This window comes from Neovison vison, chromosome 1 (genome assembly GCF_020171115.1).
Source record: "Neovison vison isolate M4711 chromosome 1, ASM_NN_V1, whole genome shotgun sequence".
NCBI classification, from domain to species: Eukaryota; Metazoa; Chordata; class Mammalia; order Carnivora; family Mustelidae; genus Neogale; species Neogale vison.
The window spans coordinates 95,752,906-95,776,527 of record NC_058091.1 but is presented as its reverse complement, the minus strand read 5'-3'; the positions used below and the strand labels follow the sequence as shown (position 1 = coordinate 95,776,527).

At 39.2% G+C, this 23,622-nt stretch overlaps 1 protein-coding gene across 1 annotated transcript; it reads right to left on the bottom strand.

Moving 5' to 3' along the window:
* Positions 1 to 2,098: 2,098 nt before the first annotated feature.
* LOC122899622 (glycine N-acyltransferase-like protein 3) lies at positions 2,099 to 21,636 on the bottom strand. The gene is made up of 6 exons (XM_044237526.1): positions 21,555 to 21,636; positions 16,772 to 16,877; positions 12,492 to 12,599; positions 10,940 to 11,066; positions 6,626 to 6,752; positions 2,099 to 3,395 (listed from the first exon to the last, which is right to left on the bottom strand). Exons 2-6 carry the CDS (start codon positions 16,847 to 16,849, stop codon positions 2,981 to 2,983), a joined length of 855 nt encoding a protein of 284 aa, XP_044093461.1. The 5' UTR covers positions 16,850 to 16,877; positions 21,555 to 21,636; the 3' UTR covers positions 2,099 to 2,980.
* Between the last annotated feature and the right edge of the window lie 1,986 nt (positions 21,637 to 23,622).

Here is a 23,622-nt window from a genome sequence, read left to right as displayed (position 1 = left end):
GCAATGTAAGGTTTTCATTCCTTACATATTCTTGGCCTCCCAGTGTAATTTGACAAGCTGACCATCCCTGTTTTGATATTTTTCTCCTTTCTGTTTCATGACTTCATCTCCTGGCTTTCCTCCTATCTCCTGTCTTCCTATAGTCCTTCCTATACTACTCCTCCCATTCCAGCGCCTTCTCCTTCACTCAACCTTAAATCGTTGATGTCCTCAAGGAAGTTCCAGCCAAATACATGGCTTCTGTTACCATTTATGTCCCCATGACTTCTGAATGTAAACCTCTCTCACAGACAGTTTCCCTGACAGTTTTTCAGAAATTTGACTTGAGCCCATCACTTAATAGGTCTCAAAACTCAACATTCCCAAACTGAACAAACAATCCCTTCTTCTCCGAATTGCTCCACACCTGGTGTTGTTTTAGTATCTCTTATCTCAGTGGAAAAATCCCACCAGCCACAGGTTTCACAACATAGTTGTTGTCGACATCTCTCTCTCAGTATCCTCGGCAGGCATGAAATCCTTTTCCTCCTATTACCTCTGGCCATGGTTACTTCATTACCTGCATTCAAATCCAGGCTAAACTTGGATCATCTCTTGCATGGACTATCGCAATTGCCTCTTGACTAATTTCCAAGCAAATGAATACTCTGCTTCCAATTCCTCAATGGTTTGTATTTTATACCGAAGTTCCTTCAATCAGCATAAGGACCCAGTCCCTTGCTAGTTCTTGAGTCACTCTTTTCTCCTTGCCTTTCTCTCCTTTCTCCAGAAATTGCTTCATGTAGTCTTTAAAAGTCATAAAGAAGGTTGAAAGTTGAACCATTATATCCAACATGGTTATCTGGAAGAAAAGGTAAAAAATAGATAAATAAAGTTCTAGTGAAATTTGATAGGGAAATAATCACTTTAAAAATATGTAGCCCACTGTGGAGTCGGGGTGGAGGTAGTGAAAATCCAGAAAGCAATTAGATAAAGGGATAATCACCCCCAAAGAGTTTCCAGCTTCTTCAGAGGCCAGTTAGCATAATGAGTAACAGTACTGGCTTCAGAATCTGACAAAACCTGGTTCTGACCACCACGTGGCCACTTGGAGCCTGCATGAGTTTTGATGAGTCATGACATCTCCCAGCCAGAATTCCCATGATAAGATAATTCCAATCTTTCACAAGGATTAAGTTATATATATCTACTCTTCAGCACAATGATCAGCACATAGTTGAACGTTAGATAAATTAGAGGCATGTTATTATTAAGTATAAAGTAAGGCTATAATATTATTGCCATATACCAGGCAACAATAATCATGTTGAATCAACACTAAAGATAATGAGCATCCCTGGGGCAGAAATTAGACCATATTTTCCCAAGAGCTTTATGGACTCCAGTTACTTGGTGTTCTTCCCTCTGAAGCCAAGCATAAGTTTCCAGGTAACCAGTAGTCAGGATGACCTAAGCATATATTCACTCCAAAGGAGTCTTGTTTTTTTTTACTAAAATGATTCTCTTGGTCAGTGTGTTTACTTCTCTCAGAGTAAACACCTAAAATTGGATCTTCCTTTATCTTTGTAGTTGGGATTTTATGGCCTCTGTTGGGATAAGAAAACAATATTTTCTCTATGTCTGAGTCCACTTTATACAAACTAGGCCAATCTGACCATTCAGTCTGTGCCTGCTTTTATTGTAAATGCAAGGGCATAGTTAGCTGGTGATGCATATTTCTCCCTCTGCAATCCTTGAACGATATATATACACCAAAGAAATCGAAACCCAAATTAAAAAAAAAAATACTCAGGATAAAATGCTGATGAAAATATTTATTTAATTATTTAGGCATTTAATTTCCTTTACAGAAAAGATACATGATTTAGTAACCAAAAAAAGAAAAAAAAGATTGAAATCAAAATGACAGCATACTGGCTGGATGTCTAACACTGATGGTATTATCTTAAAAAAGTCATTTATTTTTCCCTGAGCCTTCAAGTTTTCATATGCAATGAATTAAAGTTTATTATCTTATCAGTATTCTGAGTTTATACATGCATATATATAAAATATGAAAGAAATGTATATATGTATTAATGCATCAATGAGAGTACGTTTAGGTGTGCATCTGCATACCCACATTCTTAGCTATAGATGTGAATGAGAAAGCAGATTATAAACAAGGAAGCTGGAATAGGTGCTAGTTAAGGGCCAGTCCTATGCTGACACCATCTGTTTCTAGCATTTAAAATGCCTGTATCTTCTTTCCTCCATCCATGACCACTGAGCAGTAGGTACTTTTTAGAAATGCCAATTCTAGGGCCCTACCGCAGACTTACTGAATCAGGGGCTGTAGGGAAAGAGGCTCCACAGTCTGTGTTGCAATCTGCCCTCCAGGTGATTCAGAAGTGAACGAAAATTTGAGAAACACTTCACTGGAACATTTTCCAGGAAAGGCAATAGACTGGAGTTGTAAGCAGAGGTGGGACCAGTCATTAAAGGGGAAAAAGCAGGGTATTCTACAGAAAAGCTGGATCAGAAGTGGTAGGAAGAGTTTAGAGAGACATCGCAGCAGGCTGGGGGTGTGTTATTTGCCGTAGTGGGGAGCTGGGTGGCTGTGACCACCCAGAGCAGAAACCCAGGCAGCAATAAGGAAGCCGTAGCCACATGCTCCTGTGTTAAGTCACTGATCTCATGTAGTCATTTCTATAATTGGGCTGAGAACTTCTGGCTTTAGAACCTTTTTCCTGCGGTGCATCCCAAAGGAAGATAATCATCCTCCTCTCAGCCGTTGCTGTCTCTGGTCTCTGGTTATTTCCTGTAGAGCCCTGATGCAGGGAGAAGGCAGGCTTCTCAGGCTGATGCTGCGTGTCTTCTCCGGCCATTTTCAATTCTTCTGATTGCAGTTGGAACATTCCCTTCATTGCCAGCTAAGGAGTGTATGTATGTTCAGGGAAAAGAAGAAAATTCCTGGAGTTCCAATGGGCTAGAGGTAAACTTAGCCAGAGAAAGCTGCAGGGGTGAGAATAAGCCTATGAAAGCGACAGGGCAAGAACTCAGCCTGGAGATTCTTCAGGAGGCTTATGGATGCTGTGTTGTCATCTAGGACGTTGCCCTGACAGGGGAATCCCCGGCTTTGCAACTTCCTGGCCAGTGTGAGGGCCACCAGCTTGCTGTAACCTTTCCTGCGATGCTCTGGCAGGGTATAGCCATGGCACATGGTGGCAAACTGGTCTGTAAGAGACCAAGAGATCGGGTTTCCCTTGTCATCCCGGACACATACACTGGGGAAGCAAGAGATGAGTTTCGTGATATACCGGAGACACTGTTCATTGCCGCCCCTAGACCAAGTCCGGTTGAGTAGATCAGCATCAGCAACACTCAGGTAAGTTAGTTGTGGGACAGAGCCCTTTCTAGAAGGAAACAACACGAGAAGAAATGTGAACGCGGGGTCCTAAAACTACAACCAGCTACTTTTCCTCTTGCACTGATTCAAACTATGAAACAATCCCTGTACTTAGCCAATACCAAAATATTTTCAATAAATTGGAATCTATCTATCACTTCCCAGTTATGAACATCTTTCAGGGTTTCATTTCTAGTAGGAGAAAATCCTCATTATATGAAACTGAAGTCTTTCCTCCTCATTTTATGCCCATATCTTTTTGTTTTCGTATAGATTAGGGCATGTATTTCATTTTTCTGTAAAATAATTCTCAGACTTGTTTTTCTTAAGGCCTGAGTCTGTTGACACCTTCCCTGAAGCCTTAACAAGTCTACATTCTTGGGCCCCTAATATTTTTCTTGGTTTAAAAAAAAAAAAAGTATTAGGGTCGAACTGTATCTTTATGCATCCATGGCCAGGAACAAAGTATACATAGCTTAACATTCTAGGCATGTATAGATGCTCAAAAAAAAATGCCAGTCTTTCTAGACCTACCCCTAAAAGGTCTGGGAAAAGGTCTAAAAGCACATGGTATTGAGATAAAGGCAAGGATAGGAATTGTTGCAATTTCTAAGAACTGAGATAGATTACTTAGTTGCAAGCCTATGGTGCTGGTTTTGCGTCTGAATTTGCTTTCATTCTTGAAATTGTCAGTATCATAAGACCATCCCCCATAACAGCTAATGTCATTCTCGCTATGATGTTTATAAAGTAAAATTTGTGATTTCTTTTTATTAGTGGTTCCACAATTACCTGTCATTCTACACATACTGTGGGCTCTGGCACTGCAACAATAATCTAACCACTAAGGAGGGGAAAAAAAGGAAAAAATAAACACCAGCAATCATGGTCTTGATAGAATTTCTTATTTTTGAAAAGAACAAAGGCTGAAAACCCTGAGGCAACAAAGCCTCAGGCAGAAATGTCACTGTAGGGGCATCTAGGTGGCTGAGTGGGTTAAACCTCTGCCTTCAGCTCAGGTCATGATCTCAGGGTCCTGGGATCAAGGCTGGGATCAGGCTCTCTGCTCAACGGGGAGCCTGCTTTCCCCTCTCTGCCTGCCTCTCTGCCTACTTGTGATCTCTCTCTCAGTCAAATAAATAAATAAAATCTTCAAAAAAAAAAAAAGAAAAGAAAAGAAAAGAAACGTTACTGTAAATAAAAACATTGTTAAGGCAAATGTTTCAGGAGTAGTTAGTGACTATGACCTTATATCTGAAGGGCAGGGTATCCAAAATAACGGGTATACAAATTTGGGTACGGACTTAGGTGTAAAAGACAGTATCTTCCTATGAAGAAGGAAGCAATTTAAAGCAAGATCTGATTTTAAAAGACCTGATGGGGGATAGAGAAGATTTTTAAATAGCATCTCAGGGATGTGACAGTAAAAGATGGGGAAACACATAGCCTGGTTTCTTCAACAAAAAGTAATGGCAGAAATAAAAAATATGAAAGGGGAAACTGTATGTAAGAGAAATATTAACCAATTGCAATGTATGAACTTTATTTAGGTGCCTATTCAAAATAAACTGCTAAAATATTATGTTAATTTGGGAAATGTAATTACTAACTGGTTTAAGAAAATACTATTAACCAAATTTTAAAACAGCACAGAGTTGATGCAGCAGGCTTGAGGCCTCTATCTTTAGGGAAGCCTGCTTGCCAGCTTGGCCCTTGGATGGCAGCTGGAAGTTTGGATTTCTGCAGGGGTCCTGCTCTTCCCAGAACTGACAGAAGTTGGCACTTACCGTGCCTACCTGTTTGTACAATCAGTGTGGTTTATGTGGAACACCTGCTCTCCCTCTGGGAGTCTAGAAAATTGTTATGTGCTAGGCAAAGTATGCCTCCAATAAAAACATCCTATATGTGTTGTCACAAGTTATTGCTAGGGAAATTAATTGTGTCCTGTATGACTCCATTGGGGAGTGTTCTGGGAAGCTTGTGCCTGGTTTTCACTGGATTTTGCCAATGCACCTTTTTCCTCTGCTGATTTTGCTTTGTAGCCTATCTCTGCTGAGTTATGTGGGATCTTCTAGCCAATCAATGAGCTTGTGGGTGGCCCTGGAAACCTCTGTACAGGAGTGATATTAGTATAGTGTTTTGTTTTGTTTTTTAAGAATCTTTATCTCGTAGAAATCTATGTTAAGATATTTAAGAATAATAGCATAATGTCTGGGTTATTTCCTTCAAAGTAGTTTGTAGATGGGCTATGAATGAAACAAGATTAGCCATAAATAGATGAGATTTTCCTTATTATAATCTCTCACTCAGCCTTTGTATGTCCTTGAAAATTTTAATAACTGAAAAAAATAAAATGAAATAAAAATAAAGTCCAATTGCTTTATGTGACTTATAGTGCCCATTCTTCTTTAGCTTTAGTCTTGTTTTGCTCAAATATTCCTTCAACATATTCCCTAGAAGAAAAATTAACATTCATTGAGGTAGGTACTTTTCAAATATCATGTTTCATTTGTTTACAAAATATGTGTAAGGAAGACATTATAAGTTACTTCCCCCCCCCCAAAAAAAAAGAAATTGATCAAGGCTCAGAAAGATTAAGCAGAAAGGAAGGTAACTAGCAAATATCAGAGCAGGGGCTCTCCCATTAAGAAGAATGCAGGTTACACTAACAAGTCTTCTGAAGACTGGATTCTTGAGTCAGAATTAGGAATTATTTCTTAGCTCTACAATTTACTCCTATGTGTTACTTCAACTCTGTTCAAAAAGGTAATTATACAGTACATTGTGGGGTTGTGGAAAGGGTTCAAGAGGTAATGTATTTAAAATATTCAGTGCCCCGCAAATAAAAGCTCTCTATAAAATCAGTCATTTACCCACGTCCCTGAAACATGAAAAAACACTAAGCACTTTTTGGCTCAAAGAGAGGTTATTTGAATTATTTGGAGGAGGAGCATACCAAGGAATGATTTTCCTGTGAAAATACAGGACTCCCGAGTTCATTTATCACTATGCACAAAGACACGGATTTGATTTTGCAAGAAATTAGGAGCTGTCAAGCACAGCAGAAAAAATACACACACAGACCCATGGACTCATGACACACAGACGTATCTAGATTCTGTGGCCTTACTCCAAGGTACCCAAATATCCCTTAATAATACTAAGTGTTTCAGGTACTCCTCTTTGTACTTCTGTATAGGAAGTCCCATCCCACATGCAGAAACTTGGTCTACGTACAGAGAACTGGTGTCTGGCAGAAGCGGATGAGGGAAAAATTGAACAGCCTTGAAGGAAGTTAACTTTACACCTAAATGCTTTGAGTTGGCAACAGCTTTGGAAACATCATGTAATTCACTCTGCAGCCCTGTATATGGAGAGACATAATGAAAAACGGTATTTTATCTGAAAACACAGGAGGGAAATTTGTCGCAGTATTTTGTACTACGCCGCCAGTTTGCCACCTTGTATCATCCTAACCACTGTAGAGCTATATATGAATTATTGCAGCGACTCCTGGCCTGATTCTCAAACATTGTATAGGATTTCCAGATCCCCATCCTGTTGTTTCTCACAATCATGATATTCCATGAACACTTCTGATGGGAATATCCCTTAGGAATGTGGAATTGCTTGCGGGACTTTCCTGACTTCTGACTTCTCAGACTAATCCTAAACTCCTTAAGGTAAGAGAAATTGTATAGCTCTCAAAGTCTACAATCTACCATTCAGCTAGAAGCATAAGAGAACTCACATTTAGTTGGCATGGCATTCAGACTTAAAGAGTCTTCTAGCCTCTTGCCTAGATGCCCATTGCAGAAATATCAAGGTATAAATTTCGCGTTGGTGAGATTTATCCTAAACTTGACTCACTTGGATCCTACTCATTTATCACAGGTATACGATGTTATCTATAAATCTTCATTCAGTACTTGTATGTAAAGCACTGTGCGGGGCACTGCACCAGCATGAGACCCAAGAATGGTACGGTCTCTGATAGAGCTCGTCACATGGCACGTTAGCTTCTGTTTACTTAGAACTGACTTGCTCTGCTTCTCCAAAATCCTATCAGCTCTATCCTTTCTAGGTTTTCCTGATTAATTGAATCCTCTGGAAATTGACTTTCCCACTTCCATCCATATCTAAAAGCTTGTTTCCTCCTTCCAGTAAGTCATTTCCTGTGGAAGAATACATGAATACGCGAATAGGAGATCATGTTGAATAGAGTCTGAAATCTGAGCATTGGCTACTTTCTCAGGGAGTTAAGTCTAGAAAAACCAAGTAGTTTCTTCAAGTTAACACTATTAGAAATTACAGAAGTTGTGGCTAGAATCCCACATTATAAACCTGAATTACATCAAAGTAATTGAAGAGACTCTGAGAAAAAAATCGTTCAAGCTATGAAGGGTATGATTGGTAGTTCAAACAAAATTTATTTTTCTTAGATTGAAGTACTTCTTTCTGAACGTCAGACTAATATTTCTTTTTAAAAACTTTTTTAAAAAATTTAATTTATTTGAGAGAGAGAGAGAGAAAGAGACAGAGAGGGAGAGCACAAGCATGCAGAGGGGCAGATGGAGAGGGAGAAGCAGACTCCCCGCTGAGCAGGGAGCCTGATGTGGGGCTTGATCCCAGGACTTAGAGATCATGACCTGAGCTGAAGGCAAATGCTTAACCAAATAAGCCACCCAGGTGCCCCTTGAAAAACTTTTAAAATCATAAGATGTAATAGAAAAAACTGCATAAAACGAATGTATAACTGAGGCAACCGGATGGCTCAGTCAGTTAAGCGTCTACCTTCAGCTCAAGTCATGATGTCAGGGTCCTGGGATCAAGCCCTGCATCAGGCTTTCCGCCTAGTGGGGAGCCTGCTTCTCCCTCTCCCTCTGTCTGCTGCTCTGCCTACTTGTGCACTCTCTCTCTGTGTCAAATAAAGAAATAAAATCTTAAAAAAAAAACAAATGTGTAACTTCGTTATTACATATTTTAGCTACTACTAAAGCCATAAAATAGAAATTCACTAACCATCTTCTATTTACTATTCTCCTAAACACAATTCTCTCACTCTCCACTAAAAATAGCCACTATTATCATCTTTAATGACAATCACATCCTTGTTTTAAATTTTATTATGCAAGGGTGAGTCCTTAAACACTATAGTTAGATTTTGTTCACTTTTACTCTGGTGGATCTTTTAATCTGCAGCTTTTCTTTACATGCCTATCATACCTCCTTCATACTCTTTAAAAATTCTTTCCATTTATTTGTTAAAGAATCCAGTTTGCTGGGTAGAATCTCTATAGTTTGGATTTTGTGGATGATCTCTCCATAATTTTTTGACCATGTCCTTCTGTCCCTGACATCGATTACCATTTCAACAAGTGATTTTCTCCTTGCTCACATCAGGAACCTTCACTAAAATTGTTCACCTTACCTCCTTAGAAAGGGAGGCGTTGCTAATTGGGTAAGACAGAATTCAGACCATGTACTGGACCACAGTTAATGGGACCACAGTACCAGCAAGCCAGATTCTGGAACTTTTAGGTTAGTTTTCACGTCAACAAGCTCTCTCACATCCATGCGACCAGTAGTGAGCAAAAGAGCCTGGCCCATCTGGATGGCTGTATACTTTTTCATTCCCTGTCCTCTCATGGCCAACACAAAGAGTTCGGCTCTTCCTGTGGGTGAACCCCGATTTAACCTTGTTTATGACAGCTCTTAGATTAAAAATGACAAAGGCATCCCCGTGTAGAGTGCACCATTGCTCTGAACACCTGGCATTGAAGTAGCTCCGTTGCCGAATACTTTTTAAAGATTTTATTTATTTATTTGGCAGAGAGAGAGCATAAGCAGGGGGAGTAACAGAGGGAGAGGGAGAAGCAGACTTCCCACTGAGCAGGGAACCTGATGTGGGGCTTGATCCCAGGACCCCGCGATATTGAACTGAGCTGAAGGCAGCGGCTTAGCTGACTGAGCCACCCAGGCATCCCTCCATTGCCTAATTTTTGTAGGCTTTCCAGGCAGCCCCACCAATAACTCTGGGGTGCAAGATGAAAGACCGCCTTTTCTATGGTAGTAGTTGGCTTTTGGAGTCATTCATGATTTGGAGATGTTATAGGAATAGCCCTTAGGTTCTTTGGTTAAAATGAATAAAGATACTGATGACTTCTTAAAAGCTATTCTGTATACAAAGGAAATTATAGTTCCTTTATATAGCAAAGCCTATAGGTGACAGGCCACATCAGAAGCCAAAGATAATGCCTACACTGGTTACATGCTAAATGAGGGGCCTTTACCACTATTTTAGGTGCTATTAACTCGCATCTGTCCCCACCTAACTTCAGGGAGGATGATGTGTCAATGTAAATGATTAAGACTGATTCATGACTAACAGCTCCACCTGCTAGGGAAAAAAAAAAAAATTACTGGCAATTACAAGGATGTTCTCATCCTAATGGTGGCTTTAGGTGCTTTGAGGAGAGTGGGTCCTCCAGCACCACAGACTGTCCAATCATTGCCGTGATTTTTCATACCAAGTAAGAGATCTACTTATTTCCACACTCAAGTAATAATGGCAAGAAAATTTTGTTAGTTTGGCTAAGTGAGTGGTAAAACCCTGTCTCACGTCTCACGTCTCACGTCTCACCAGCATAACTGGGGTAAATCTGTAAAAGGCAGAGACCATTCAGAACCTCCACTATAACACTTTTGTGAGCATTTCCAAAGGGATGTTATAAAACACTCCAAGTTTTTAGGAAATGATATGCCTTGGTCATTCTTTGCAAGTAGACAAGAGCTTCTTCCTTGTGAGAGGGCTTCAGCTGTTTGCTGCTGAAAAATATTACCAGACTTTGTATTTCTGACCTGGGGGACCCTGCCTTCCTGTCCAATGATGAAGGAACTCACTTTCAATGCAACAGTTAAAAACAAGAACTTTATTGACTGTATCATCTCCCCAGTCATCATGAGAAGTTGGAAAAGTAAGCCACTGAAGCTGAAATTGTCCATGCACAGTATTAGAAACTCTTAATGTAGGTCAGTCTTGGCCAAAAGTTCTTCCATTAGCATTGATACCCATGCAATTATCTCCTTGGATCTCAGATATACTCTTATCTTACTAAATCATGTCAGGATATCTGATGCAAATCAGTTAATAATCTCTTTCCAATCAGCTGCTTCAGAAAGAAGGGAAGACTTACCTATTGGCTTACACTGAAGTTAGAGTCACTTTAAAAGATTGGAACAGGAAATGATTATGAGGAATAAAGAAAAATATGCTGTGAAATTACAGTAACAGTGGGGGGAAATGTCACTTGAAAGCAGCCGAATTTAAACGGTGCCTACTTACCCCAACGACCAAGCCTCTTTAGGAGTAAAACAAGTGTTCTTACAAAACTGTAGTATAAAAATTGTAACTATATAAAATGTATATCTATGAATTTGTGCACTTAAGTATATATATTATCATATATGTGAAACAGATATCATATCTATCTGATATATATGACAAAAATGAGAAAAAGAAGACTGCCTAGTGTCTGTGCTTGATCTCACCTTGTATTTGAAGAACTTGATCCCAGTTGATAACATCGTGTTCTTCCAACAGGCGTTGGTAAGCCTTGACATCCTTGTAGAACACAGCGTAGGCATTAGAATAATGGTCCAGGTTATCTGTCTCAGCCTGGGACAGAAGACATAATTGTAAAAGCATAAATATGTCCTCTAGGTATCTCAAATCCTAGATAAATTAGGTACATTGGCAGCATATACTTAGATCATTCCCACTGCCAAAATCAACCACCTATAAACAATGGCTAGATAGCAATATGGCTAATACACTCTGGTGAAGGAAGCAACAGATATTTTGCTTGGTATAATTTGCTTGATTATTCGTCTGGTATTTGGAAAGTTTTAAGATCTTTATTCCATCTCTTTCTAGGATTTTATTTATTTATAAAAATGGAAAGGGGGCACCTGGGTGCCTCAGTCATTAAGCATCTGCCTTCGATCCCAGAGTCCTGTGATTAAGCCCCACATTGGGCTCCCTGGTCAACAGGAAGCCTGCTTCTCCCTTTCCCACACCCCACCCCCTGCCCACTTGTTTCCCTCTCTTGCTGTGTCTCTCTCTGTCAAATAAGTAAATAAAATCTTTAAAGATTTTATTTATTTATTTATTTATTTATTTGTTTGTTTGTCAGAGAGAGAGGGGGAGAGAGAGAGAGAGAGAAAGGGCGCATGCACACAGGCAGGCAGAGTGGCAGCAGAGGCAGAGGGAGAAGAGGGCTCCCTGCTGAGCAAGGAGCCCAATGGGGGACTCGATCCCAGGATGCTGGGATCATGACCTGAGCCAAAGGTAGCCGCTTAACCAACTGAGCTACCCAGGTGTCCCAGTAAATAAAATCTTAAAAAAAAAAAAAAAAAAAAATGGAAAGGGTATAATTTAACGAAGCCACCTACAAGATTTAAACAGAACTCTCAGAACTTTCCTAATGTGGTCAGGGCAACACATTTGATGATGTGAGCTCTTTGTCCTTGCAAAATGGGGCAGATGTCATCTTTTTCAGTCTCCCTATGTATTTACCCACATTACCAAAGTTGTTGGTCACAGGAAAACATCAAACCAGAGGAAAAACAAGTATGCGTAAGTACGTATGCTTCATGGTTCTAGAGATTGTGAAACACTAAAGAAACAGTTTATTGAACACATTTAAGCTGGCAGTTTTCCATGTCTGCAACTCCAAAGCCAGTCAAATTAGAAGATAATAGTGAGGGGCACCTGGGTGGCTCAGCGGTTAAACCTCTGCCTTAGGCTCAGGTCAAGATATCAGGGTCCTGGGATCCTGATCTGTGTTGGGCTCCCTGCTCAGGAGGGAGTCTGCTTCTCCCTCTGCCCTTCCCTCCTTGTTCTCTCTCTCATGCAAATAAATAAAATCTTTTAAAAAAACTAATGGTGAAATATGTACCTTATTAAGCTAATATATATGACTGTAATGGTTATAATATCCCCTTTACCCAATCTTTTCTTTCCAGTTGATGCCAACTCTTGGGTTTTCAGGGGGTGTTTGGTTTGGTTTTGTTTTGTTTCTCTGTCCTGTCCAATCTGTACCTCTTTCTGTCGCCGGGTGATAACAGCTTTGAAGTCTGGCCACGAATCCACCACCACCTCCTTCTGAAAGGGATTCCCACGATTCATGTTCATCACTGCTCCATAAACCTGAGCCAGAGAACCCAGAGAGACAAGCCAGTCACATTACTAACTCTTTCAGTTTCATATTACTGTTTTCACTTCTTCTTGTACTATATAGTTATGGCCATGAGAAGGGAATTTTTTTTTATATGCACATATATACAACATGCACATGTACAAACTTTTCTCTTGTTATTTCATTATTGTCCATGAAAACTGGTAAAACAAACAAACAAACAAAGAAACAAACATTACAAAAAAACCTAGGAAAACTCTCCCCAAACTTAGGTTTTTACTGTAGAGCAATGAGAAATACAATAGGCTGACTAGATGGCACATGGGTCAATAATAAATACTTACAGAAGGAATCAGAATCTGATGTATGGATGTAGGGCTCATAATATCTTTTACAATTCCACAGATAATTCTGATGTTCAGCTGCTTTTGAAGCTTATTATGCTCTCCAAATATAACCTGCTTAATGTAACTACTCCTTCAACCCGAAGTTACAATTAAACATCACTGGGGGTAACTCCCCTCCCCCCAAAAGCCCCTTGCCTTTCAGATTTGATGGAGGAAGGCTCTCTAAGCATTCCCTGACCTGAGGGTCATGACTATGTCTTATTCACTGCTATGTACATGGAGTCTGACATAGTGGATCAACAGGTTGTTGACTAAACAATACTGAGTATTAGAATTCTGACCTGTGCCCTTTCATATTTCTTTTCTCCTCTTAGAATCAAAGATGCCATCCCTATAAAACAACCTCCATATGCCAGGGGCGCTTATAGAGAAGAAGTTGTGGTGGTAACAAGGAGAGTGAGTTACAGGCTAGTGTTCTTGGCAGCACTTTCATCATAGATAGAAACAGAAAACAATCGAAGTGTCCATCAGCAGTGGGAAAAAATGAATAAATTGTGGCATATTCATACTATAAATTACAAAACAGAAACTTAATGGTGAACGAAAGAAGGTAGATACATAAAGACATACTATGTGATTCAATTTACATTATATTCAGAAAAGACAAAACCACATTATGGTTTTAGAAGTCAGGATGCTGGTTACTTATGGAGAGCTGGGAAAGAGAATGTTTGGAAAAGGGCACTGGGGGACTGGGGAGAAACTGTGTCTGAAGTAATGTTCTTTCTTGATTGGAGCATAAGTTATATAAGTATTTGCTCTATGAAAATTCATTGAACCACATAATTATGTTATGTGTATCTTCTAGTATGTGTTATACTTCAGGGAAAACCAATTTAAATTATAGCGGTGTTAGAATCTACATTTTACTTCTTTTATCACATCATGATTCAAATCACACACCTCAATACCTAGAACATTATTCAACTCTCTTTTCTCTTTCCCAATCTGGGACCTCACTCAAATCTTCTTATAGAATGTATCTTTCCTAATTTGGTCTGGCTAATACTAACATGTGACATGGATCACACTTAGTGAAAATCCAAGAACTAAATTAATCTGGAAGGGTCATGCTTGCTCTGTTTAATTATTAAATTTTGGGGATGCTGATCTTATATATACATAGTCATAAATTTATTAGAGTGTTTTTTCCCATGAAGAAACCATACATCATTATTTAAAAATTGAGCTTAAATATGATTGCAATGTTGAGGTTAAAAGGAAGAAAAAATTTCTGATATTCAGATTGTGAAAGGAAAAGAAATGGCTTGTTTGTAAGAGTTTTGCAACCAACTAAAGGAGTTGGCATTGGTTGAAGACAATGAAACAAATTCTTTAACACCTATTTATTCAAAGGGTGTGTGTTGAGAGGAGATGGGAAGTAGCTAGGGGAAGTAAGGATGCCAGAAGAATGAGCAGTTGGAATTTCTGAAGGAAATTTAGAGGGATATTTAATCACTGAGATACCAAGGTGAGGTAGGAGGGGGGATTGGTGAAATAGGTGATGGGGGTTAAGAAGGAGTTCACTTGTTGTAATGAGCACTGGGTCACGTATGGAATCACTGGATCACTAAATTGTACACCTGAAACTAATATTATACTATATGTTAACTAACTGGAACTTAAATAAAAACTTAAAAAAAAAAACAGATTATAAAATATATAGCCATAGCCTCCAAAAAAATGGAGGAAGCATGGAACAAAAAAAAAAAAAAAAAAACCAATTTTTTCTTTATCATTTTGATTCTCAAAAGGGCATAGCATAACTGAAGAGGTATTTTGAAATTATGGTCAGAGAACCCAAAACAGATGTTATATAACAATCCAATAACTGAAGAAAGATAAAAAGATTCAAAGGCGAAGAGACTCTGTGTACAGAAAATGAGAAATTGGGAGTGCCAAGCTAAGCAGCTATTAATGAGAAGATGATATGAGGAAGGCATTGATTTGTGCCTTCGTGTTTCATTTCTTTAACTCTTACTTCAAGTGGCGTTATTAGAAGCATTAAAAAAAAATAAATAAAACCAAAACCAACAACGGAAAAAAAACAGAAAACCACAACCATGCAGTTTGGAATCTGAAAGTTTGGATTTAAATCTGAACTCTAGCACTTAGATAAAGGGAAGGGATTTAGTAATATCATCTGTAAAAGTACAATGTAATTACCTGCTTATTCAGTTTTTAATATTACAGAGGAATTAATAGGTTTTATAAAGTTCAAAGGAGACAGCATAAAAGGTATGTTAAAAAAATGATAACTACTATTCTGATCAACTCAACTAATCTGAATTCAGAGGTCCTTAAAAATAAGATTTGAACAGGTGAGGGTTAATAAGCAATTATTTCATAACACTGCTAGCGACCAACCAACAACAGTTTATTGAGTAATTATATGGGCAAAGCCCCATGCCAAGCAGTAGGCAAGGTATCAAAAACAAAAACAAAACCAAAACAAAAAAACAAAACAAAAACAGAAAAGGAAAAATCAACATCCTCACCTGAGTATCTGGTAGTTAAGCTGCTAGAGGAGAAGCAGTAGCTATGAAATCAAAAGAACCAGGATTCAACTGATTTTTTACTTGCTTTAGCCTATTTTAGACTCTTATTCATTTCTAAAATGGGTTAATAAGCATCTTACAAAGCTGTTGGAAGGATAAAATAAATTGAAACCATTTGTATGCCAAAGTTCTACCCACATACTATTTATAAGGTAAGAGCCCATCATTTGTCTTGATGATTATATGATCTTAGATGACCCTATGAAGGTCACCAAAACCTTTGTATTTCTCTTTGGCAAGGGTGGGTCAAACATTCAATAAGGGACAGTTTGAGTCCGACTCTCCATTTGGTACTCTTTTAGCCATATGCTCCCAAATCACTCAGATTTTCCGTACCACAAATAGTTTAAGCATGACCCATAAGGCAAGATGACTATTAATCACCCCAGTACAGTGCTCTAGATAACTTTTGTTAAAGTTTAGTGTAAAAAAGGATTATCGAGGGTGTGTGCCCAATACACATGACTCTGGCCTCTGTCTTTAGAAATTATGATTCATTATATCTCTTCTGGGTTATTAGCAGCCGTCACATTTGCAGTCAAATGCTCTTACCACTGAGGTATACCCCTTGCCACTTACATTTGAAAATCCATAGTATAGGGCTATCTCCTTGGTCAAGAATTGCATCCCTCAAAGACAATGTCTTTGCACTTTGAATTTTTTTCTCCAAATGCTTAAAATATTTTAAATCTCATATTTATTTGTAATCTGTGATTAATGTCTTCTTCCACAGTAGTTCTGAGTTATCAGCAGGCCCTCATGGACTTTGAGAAGACTTCAACAGAGGCTTTAAGACCAACAAAGCCATTAAAAATAAATAAATAAAAATGTTGAAATAGTCATAAAAACTTTATGACTCCTGGACCTAGCTCCATCATGAACCTAGGTTGTGTTCTTATGAACAATGCTACTTAATCTGTACTCTTCTGCCATTAAGACAAGTTTAAAACTTGAGTTTACCTAGAAATAGTCTAGTCCAGCACCACCTAAATTTTCCTAGAGGTCATCTAGAGTGACTGTCAAAAAAATAATTATCACAGCCATATCTATGCTGCATGGGATCAGTCTCTAGCAGGAGATGAGTGGGAAACCATCTGTTCAATAGGTTTAATAGGAAAGTCCTGACATCAGAAAAACTGGGGAAACAGCCACAAGTCTGACCTTATTTCACAATAAATAAAATAAAGAAATAAAAGAGAGCGCTTAAGTGTAGAATACCTTGAGTGATTCAGGGAAGTAACTCTTCAACATTTTTTCCAGGATCAGTAATTTGGTAGAACAGTTGAGCACCAGCATCTTCTCCAGAACTCTAGCAATTCCACACCTAATGAGAACGCAGAAGGGATGTGTTTAGTTTTTGCTTGTTACCATTTGAATCTCCCGAGGAACATCCTTGAAGTCCTGTTCTCACTGGGTGCAATTCGGAATGCCATTGCTCCCTCTGATGAGGGAAGAAGAGGGAAGATGAGAGGCACTGGGGTGGGGACACCAGAGAGCACGTGGAAGTAGGGAATGTTAATGACCTAATCCAGGAAAGAGGTGAGTATCCATGTAGGTTAAGTCTTCCTATGATACACACTCACTGTACGTTCAACTCTTCCTTTGAGACACAGAAACAGTTGTAATTTCACATCTGTTTGTGTTTTCATTGAGTCTGTCTCAAGTTGACTGGGAGGTACAAGAAGGAAAGGGCCCGTGTCTGCTTTGTGCTCTATTGTATTCCAGCACCTACAGGACTGGCACAGAGGAAAAGGGCATTCTAAGTGCTTGCTGAATGGTTAAGAGGAAGCTCAGAGTAAGAGTCTTAGGGTAAGCAGGGAAACTTCTTTTTACAATGTGGGGCAAAGATGGAAGATGTGACTGGGTCAGGCATCAGGTGCTTACGGGAAGCCACTTGCAGAGAAACACCTAGGTTGAAGATAAAGAACCAGATGGGAGCAAAGGATGAGATTCAGTTTAGTTAGACAAAATTAAGGAACAAAAGAGGGACTTAATATAACGCATGCAATTCAACCATTCAGAGGCAGTTATTTTTTTCTAGATTTGGGGAATTCCTATTCCCTGCTTTTTGTCCCTAAGAAACTTTTCCTCCCCCAACATTCCAATCAGGTCTTGACTGAATTAAACAAACTTTTTTTTCTCTATATTTGAGGCACTAGAGTTTATCCATTTTCTCTCAACAAGCAGACACTAGGATGGCAAAAATGCCTCAATTAGACATGAGAACCTGTTGTTTCTGAGACTGCAGTGAATTTTTTCCTGTACAGCACATTCCCCAGATAGAGGATGTTACTACTTGATTTCAATATGTGGCAGCTCTGTGTGACTATAACATACTCAAGTGTTTGATTATGATTTAAAATCCACCATGCAACTCCATCATATGGTTTACATGAGTCTGAACTTCGACGAAGCATGTTTCCTGTGACCAAGTCCTGTGCCTGCAGTCTGCCGAGTGGGACACCTGAGGTGTTTGTAATTATTTCTGGGACTCTGAAAAGATACTAGGGGCAGTACCAGAAAATCAGCTTCCTGGACACTAGTACTCACAGTCTGGGCTGATAGGAGAAGCTTTGCAAAGATCGAGTTTCCAGGGTTCAGGTTGAGCAAAGGAAGGAGAGATGTAGGCATCATCTTTTTCCACTTGTATCTGCTTGACATTTCACTCCCTCATGCTATCTCTAAATAAAATATTAACTTCTTAGCAGATCCTCATGTTGAATACATTCATTTATTCTAATTCAGTATTTGAGAAAATAAGATAAAATTATTTCATAGAGATACTGGTCATGTATCTCTTATTACATTTGAAGCCTAGAGATGTTTTTATGTGTTGATACATAGCAAAGTAGCTAGCACAAACAGTAGGAATTCTAAGAAGTTGCTGGAGATTTGCTTTATTGCCTGGTTTGTTCCTCAAAGTTCCTGAAACCACTTATAAGTGTAGGTAAAATATATGATGAAAAATTAAGTTTAAATTAAAATTCAGGCAAGGGGAAAACAGAAGTGTAAACATATTATGGGGTCAAGAGTGAGGCCAGCAGACAAAACATATGGACTATAGTTCTACATACAGAGTTGATCCTTTTTATTTGCGGATTCCAGATTTGTGAATTCACCTACTTGCTAAGATTCACCTGGAACCCTCCAAACTCATAGTGATGGTGTTTTTTCAGTCATTTGTGGACATATTTGAGTCTCCAAAGCTAATATTATCAGCGGATGCTGCAGAAGCTGACCTCTCTTTCCAGCTCTTAAACTCTAAACAAGCCCTTTATAACGATGTATTTGTGCCACATTCTCTTGTGATGTTCGCTTTCTGCTGGCAATTTTACTGTTTAAAATGGGCCTGAGGGGCACCTGGGTGGCTCAGTCGTTAAGCATATGCCTTCAGCTCGGGTCATGATCCGAGTCCTGAGATGGAGCCTGCATCAGGCTCCCTGTTCTGTGGGAAGCCTGCTTTTCCCTCTCCCGCTCCCCCTGCTTGCGTTTACCTTTCTCATTCTCTCTCTCTCTTTCTCTGTCAAACAAGTAAAGAAAATCTTTAAGAAAAAAAAAGTTGTCCCGGGCTGCCTGGGTGGCTCAGTGGGTTAGGCCTCTGCCTTCAGCTCGGGTCATGATCTCAGGGTTCTGGGATCAAGTCCCACATCCGGCTCTCTGCTAGGCAGGGAGCCTGCTTTCTCCACTCTCTCTCTCTCTGTCTCTCTCTCTCTGCACTTGGCTCTCTGCCTACTTGTTGTGATCTCTGTCAAATAAATAAAATCTTAAAAAAATAAAAAATAAAAAGTTGTCCCAAGCAGAGTACTTAAGTGCTGTCTAGTGTTCCTATGGCAAAAAGACTGTGATGGGTCTTACCGAGAAGATACATACATGTGTGACACAAACTTCCCTCAATTATGGGTTATAACGCTCTTGACTGGGAGTTCAATGATAATTAAAAAATCAACAATTGGTAAATAATGTGTCTTTAAACAGAAATACACATAAAAAAAAAGGGTTATGTGCTGGGATGCATGGGTGGCTCTGCAGGTTAAGTCGCTGCCTTTGGCTCAGCTCATGATCTCGGAACCTGGGATCAAGACCCACATCAAGTTCCCTGCTCAGCGGGGAATCTGCTTCTCCCTCTGCATCCATCCCTCCCCTGCTTCTGTGTGTGCTCCCTCTCTCAACAAAATTAATAAAATCTTTAAAAGTAAATTTAAAAAAAAAGAAAGGTATTGTGTTGGTCTTCTGATAAAAACATTGTGACCAGACGCTTGCAGGAACCTAATCTTACGTTTTCCCTGCAGATGGTGATCCCTGTGACCTTGCTGAACAAAACCACCACCAACAATGAGAAGCAGGGGATTTGCAGCAGGTGAGAGCACATTTTGTACTGTAAGCTTCCTGGCAGCCAACGTAAGAGAAACAAACATGATTAGTTACGGGATTCAGTTTGTCCATAAAATTATTCTCACACTCTTGGGGCACCCAGGTAGCTCTGAGGGTTGGGCGTCAGCTCTTGATTTTGGCTCAGGTCATGATCTCAGGGTCCTGGGATCCAGCCCCACGTCAGGCTCTGTGCTCCGTGGGGAATCTGTTTGAGGTCTTTTCTCCCTCTCTCTCTGCCTCTGCCCCTCCTCATACTCTCTCGCTCACTCGCATTCTCTCTCTCTAAAATAAATAAATCTTTAAAAAAATTATTCTTATGCTCTTTATCATAGCATTTGCTTGACTTTTCACTTGTATTATCTCTAAATGAAATTCTCTAACCTCTAAACAACCAGAACCCCCCGTGATCTGGCTTCAATATACCTTTCTATTCACAAATTGTGCTGGGTGACAAATATTGGTGACATTAAAATCAGAGAGACATTTCTCCCATGGGTTCATAGAGGGAAGAAACTATAATTAATGAACACCACTGGACAATATTCTTTCAGTAAACAGTGATGAATTTCCTAAGGACCTTTCTCTTATGAAATACAAAGATAGCTTTAAGGCACAAAGCAGAATGAAGAAATTCTCATGGATGCAGAAAATATATTTTACAGATTTTTTACTTATATGCGAAAATCATAATGACAACCATTAATTCTGAGAGCTACAAGATCAGAGAATCATAATCTCACCAATAAATTATAAATGCCCCATAATTCACTTGTGTTCTAGAATTAGAAGGTGAAGATTTATAATTCCTCTGGCTGAACTGTTACCAAAAACAGACCCACTAACTGCAATCTTTGACAAGGAATGTAATTAATTATAGTCATTCAAGATTTTTGTTTTTGTTTTTTAAAGATTTTATTTATTTATTTGACAGAGATCAGAAGTAGGCAGAGAAGCAGGCAGAGAGAGAGGAGGAAGCAGGCTCCCTGCTGAGCACAGAGCCCCATGCGGGGCTCCATCCCAGAACCCTAGGATCATGACCTGAGCTGAAGGCAGAGGCTTTAACCCACTGAGCCACCCAGGCGCCCCAGTCATTCAAGTTTTAAGAGCCCAAGATTCATTGGGGCATTGAAGTGTTCATCAGCACACAACAAGCACTGAAAATATGTTATGAACATTAGTCAATGAAAGCATTAACACTGGCCTGAAAGACCTTTCTTATAAATAAATAAAATATAAGGTCTCGCTTTTTAAGGTAACATAGCACTTACAGTACAATGGGAGACATCTGTTAATGAGACAGAGAATTTTTTTTAAAGCTCTTGTGATTTGATGATTGTAATTGTTTTTCAGATGATAGGCTTTCCATTCAGAGATGCCTCTCTTATCTGTTTCTCTAGTTGTGCCCCATCAGTGCAAATGATTTTATATTTTGTAATGCTTATTTTCCTCAAATCAAAATTTGAAATAGAAAAACAAAAACAAAAAGCAAACATCTTTCCCCATAAACCTAATTATGATTTATCCTTCCTGTATAATGCTGAAATTCATCTCTCCTCCCTATTTCTACCATTTCTTCTTGCAAGTTTAATTAATAATTTGAAATTTATTATTTTAAGGAAGGAATGCTTACCTGCTATTGAGAGTTCAGTTTCTATTAGGTCAGTGGTTCCTTCTTCATAAATGGTGAGTTTATTCTTCAAGCCTACTTCCCTAATTAGTCCTTAGTGGAAAGAGAAGGGAGAGAAAAACAAAAAAGTGCCCACACCTGTTAATAGGGAGGAGTTTATGGTGTCAGGTGAAAAGCCTCATGCATACAGCATGAGTATTTCACCCCACCCCTTCCTTTCTCTCAGATTTAGACTTACGGCGTAAAAAACAGTGAATACTAATCTTGATTTAAAGATGGACATTTTCTAGATTTCAAACCCACCATCTGCTAAGATCTCATGAAAAAATAAAAAGTGAAGAGACCCAGGTGAATGGGGTACCATAGAAAATGACAAACAGGTATTGCCCTCTTATATATTTTCACCTATTTTTTTAAAGATTTTATTTGTTTACTTGAAAGAGAGGGCAAGACACAGGAAAAGTGCATGAGCAGGGGGCAGAGGCAAAGGGAGAAGCAGACTTCCCACTGAACAGGGAGCTGGACTTGGGACTTGATCCCAGGACCCTGAGATCATCACCTGAACCAAAGGCAGACGCTTAACACACTGAGTCACCTAGGTGCCCCTATATTTTCGTCTATTTTGAAGAAATGATTTTTCTACCCTAAACTTCCAAAACTGACAAAGGGATAATCTCTAAAGCATATACTTGTGGAATTGACGGCATTTCTGATAATTTTAATTCTCTTTCCCTAATCTTTTAAATGAAAAGAGTTTACTTGTTTCCTCAGATGGTTGCAATTTCAAGGGACATGTAAATATTTGCATGGGCATCTTGGCCCACAACGCAATACCTGAGCTTTGGGATAATAACAGTATGAATATTGCAATGGCATGTGTAGAGTGCTTCAATTTGAATGTGGTTGTATGGGAGGATACTCCTGTTTATCATCTTTATGTCTCGTAAAGCGAATATCCAATAAGGGGGAAAGTCAGGGCATACTTTTTTTCTTTAATATTTATTGTATTTATTTGTCAGACAGAGAGAGAGAGAGAGAACAAGCAGGGGAGTAGCAGGCAGAGGGAGAAACATGTTTCTCACTGAGCAGGGAGCCTGAGGAGGGATCCCACGTCCCTGGGATCATGACCTGAGCCAAAAGCAGGCACTGAACCAACTGAGGCACCCAGGTGTCCTTTTCCTTTTTCTTTTACTTTTTTTTTTTTAAGACTTTTTCATTTATTTTGAGAGAGAGAGAGAATGGGGGGGGAGGGCAGAGGGAGAGGAGTTGGAGAGAATCTCAAGCAGACACCCTGCTGAATGGGGAGCCCCAAGCTGGGATTGAACTCATGACCCTGAAATTGTGACCTGAGCTGAAATCAAGAGTTGGATGCTTCATCATGTGAGTCACCCAAGTGTCCCTGGGGAATTCTGTACTTGAAGATGCTTATAAAGTAACACAATGGATAGATAGCTGGTAGCTTAACGTGACTAGAGAAATTGTATTAGATGACAACTACTGGATGGGAAAGGCAGACTGTCTTTTTTGATCTGGGTATATTGATTACTTTTAAAAAATATTTATTTATTTGAGAGAGAGAGAGAGAGGAACTGAGGGGAGGAGTAGTAGAAAGAGAGAATGTTGAAGCAAACTTTCTGCTGGGCGCTGAGCCCTAGGTGAGGTTTAGTAGCAAAGAAATATAGTTAGGGCCAGCAACTCTTAAGAAACACTAGTTGGAATACAAAAAAAAAAAAAAAATGGCTTAGTTACTTTTTACATGATAAAACACAAATGGGAAATCTGAATTTTTCTATGCTCTTGCTTTCCTTCTTTCCTCTCCCCTCCTCAAAGCTGAGTGTTTGTTGACAATGAATGAAACATGAGAGGATTTAGAAGACTTGTGTTTGGAAACGAAGCCAACCTGAATGCCTTACATACTAAGTTTGACAGGCGCACCTGCATTTAGTTTGGGTCGAGAATGTCAGGAAATTCTATCCAACCAAATAAAGGAAGTTATATCCCTTAATTTTAGGTTCCAGTTCAGGTGTCTAATATTTAAGCAAAACCTGTTTGTTAAACATAACAGCTGTTT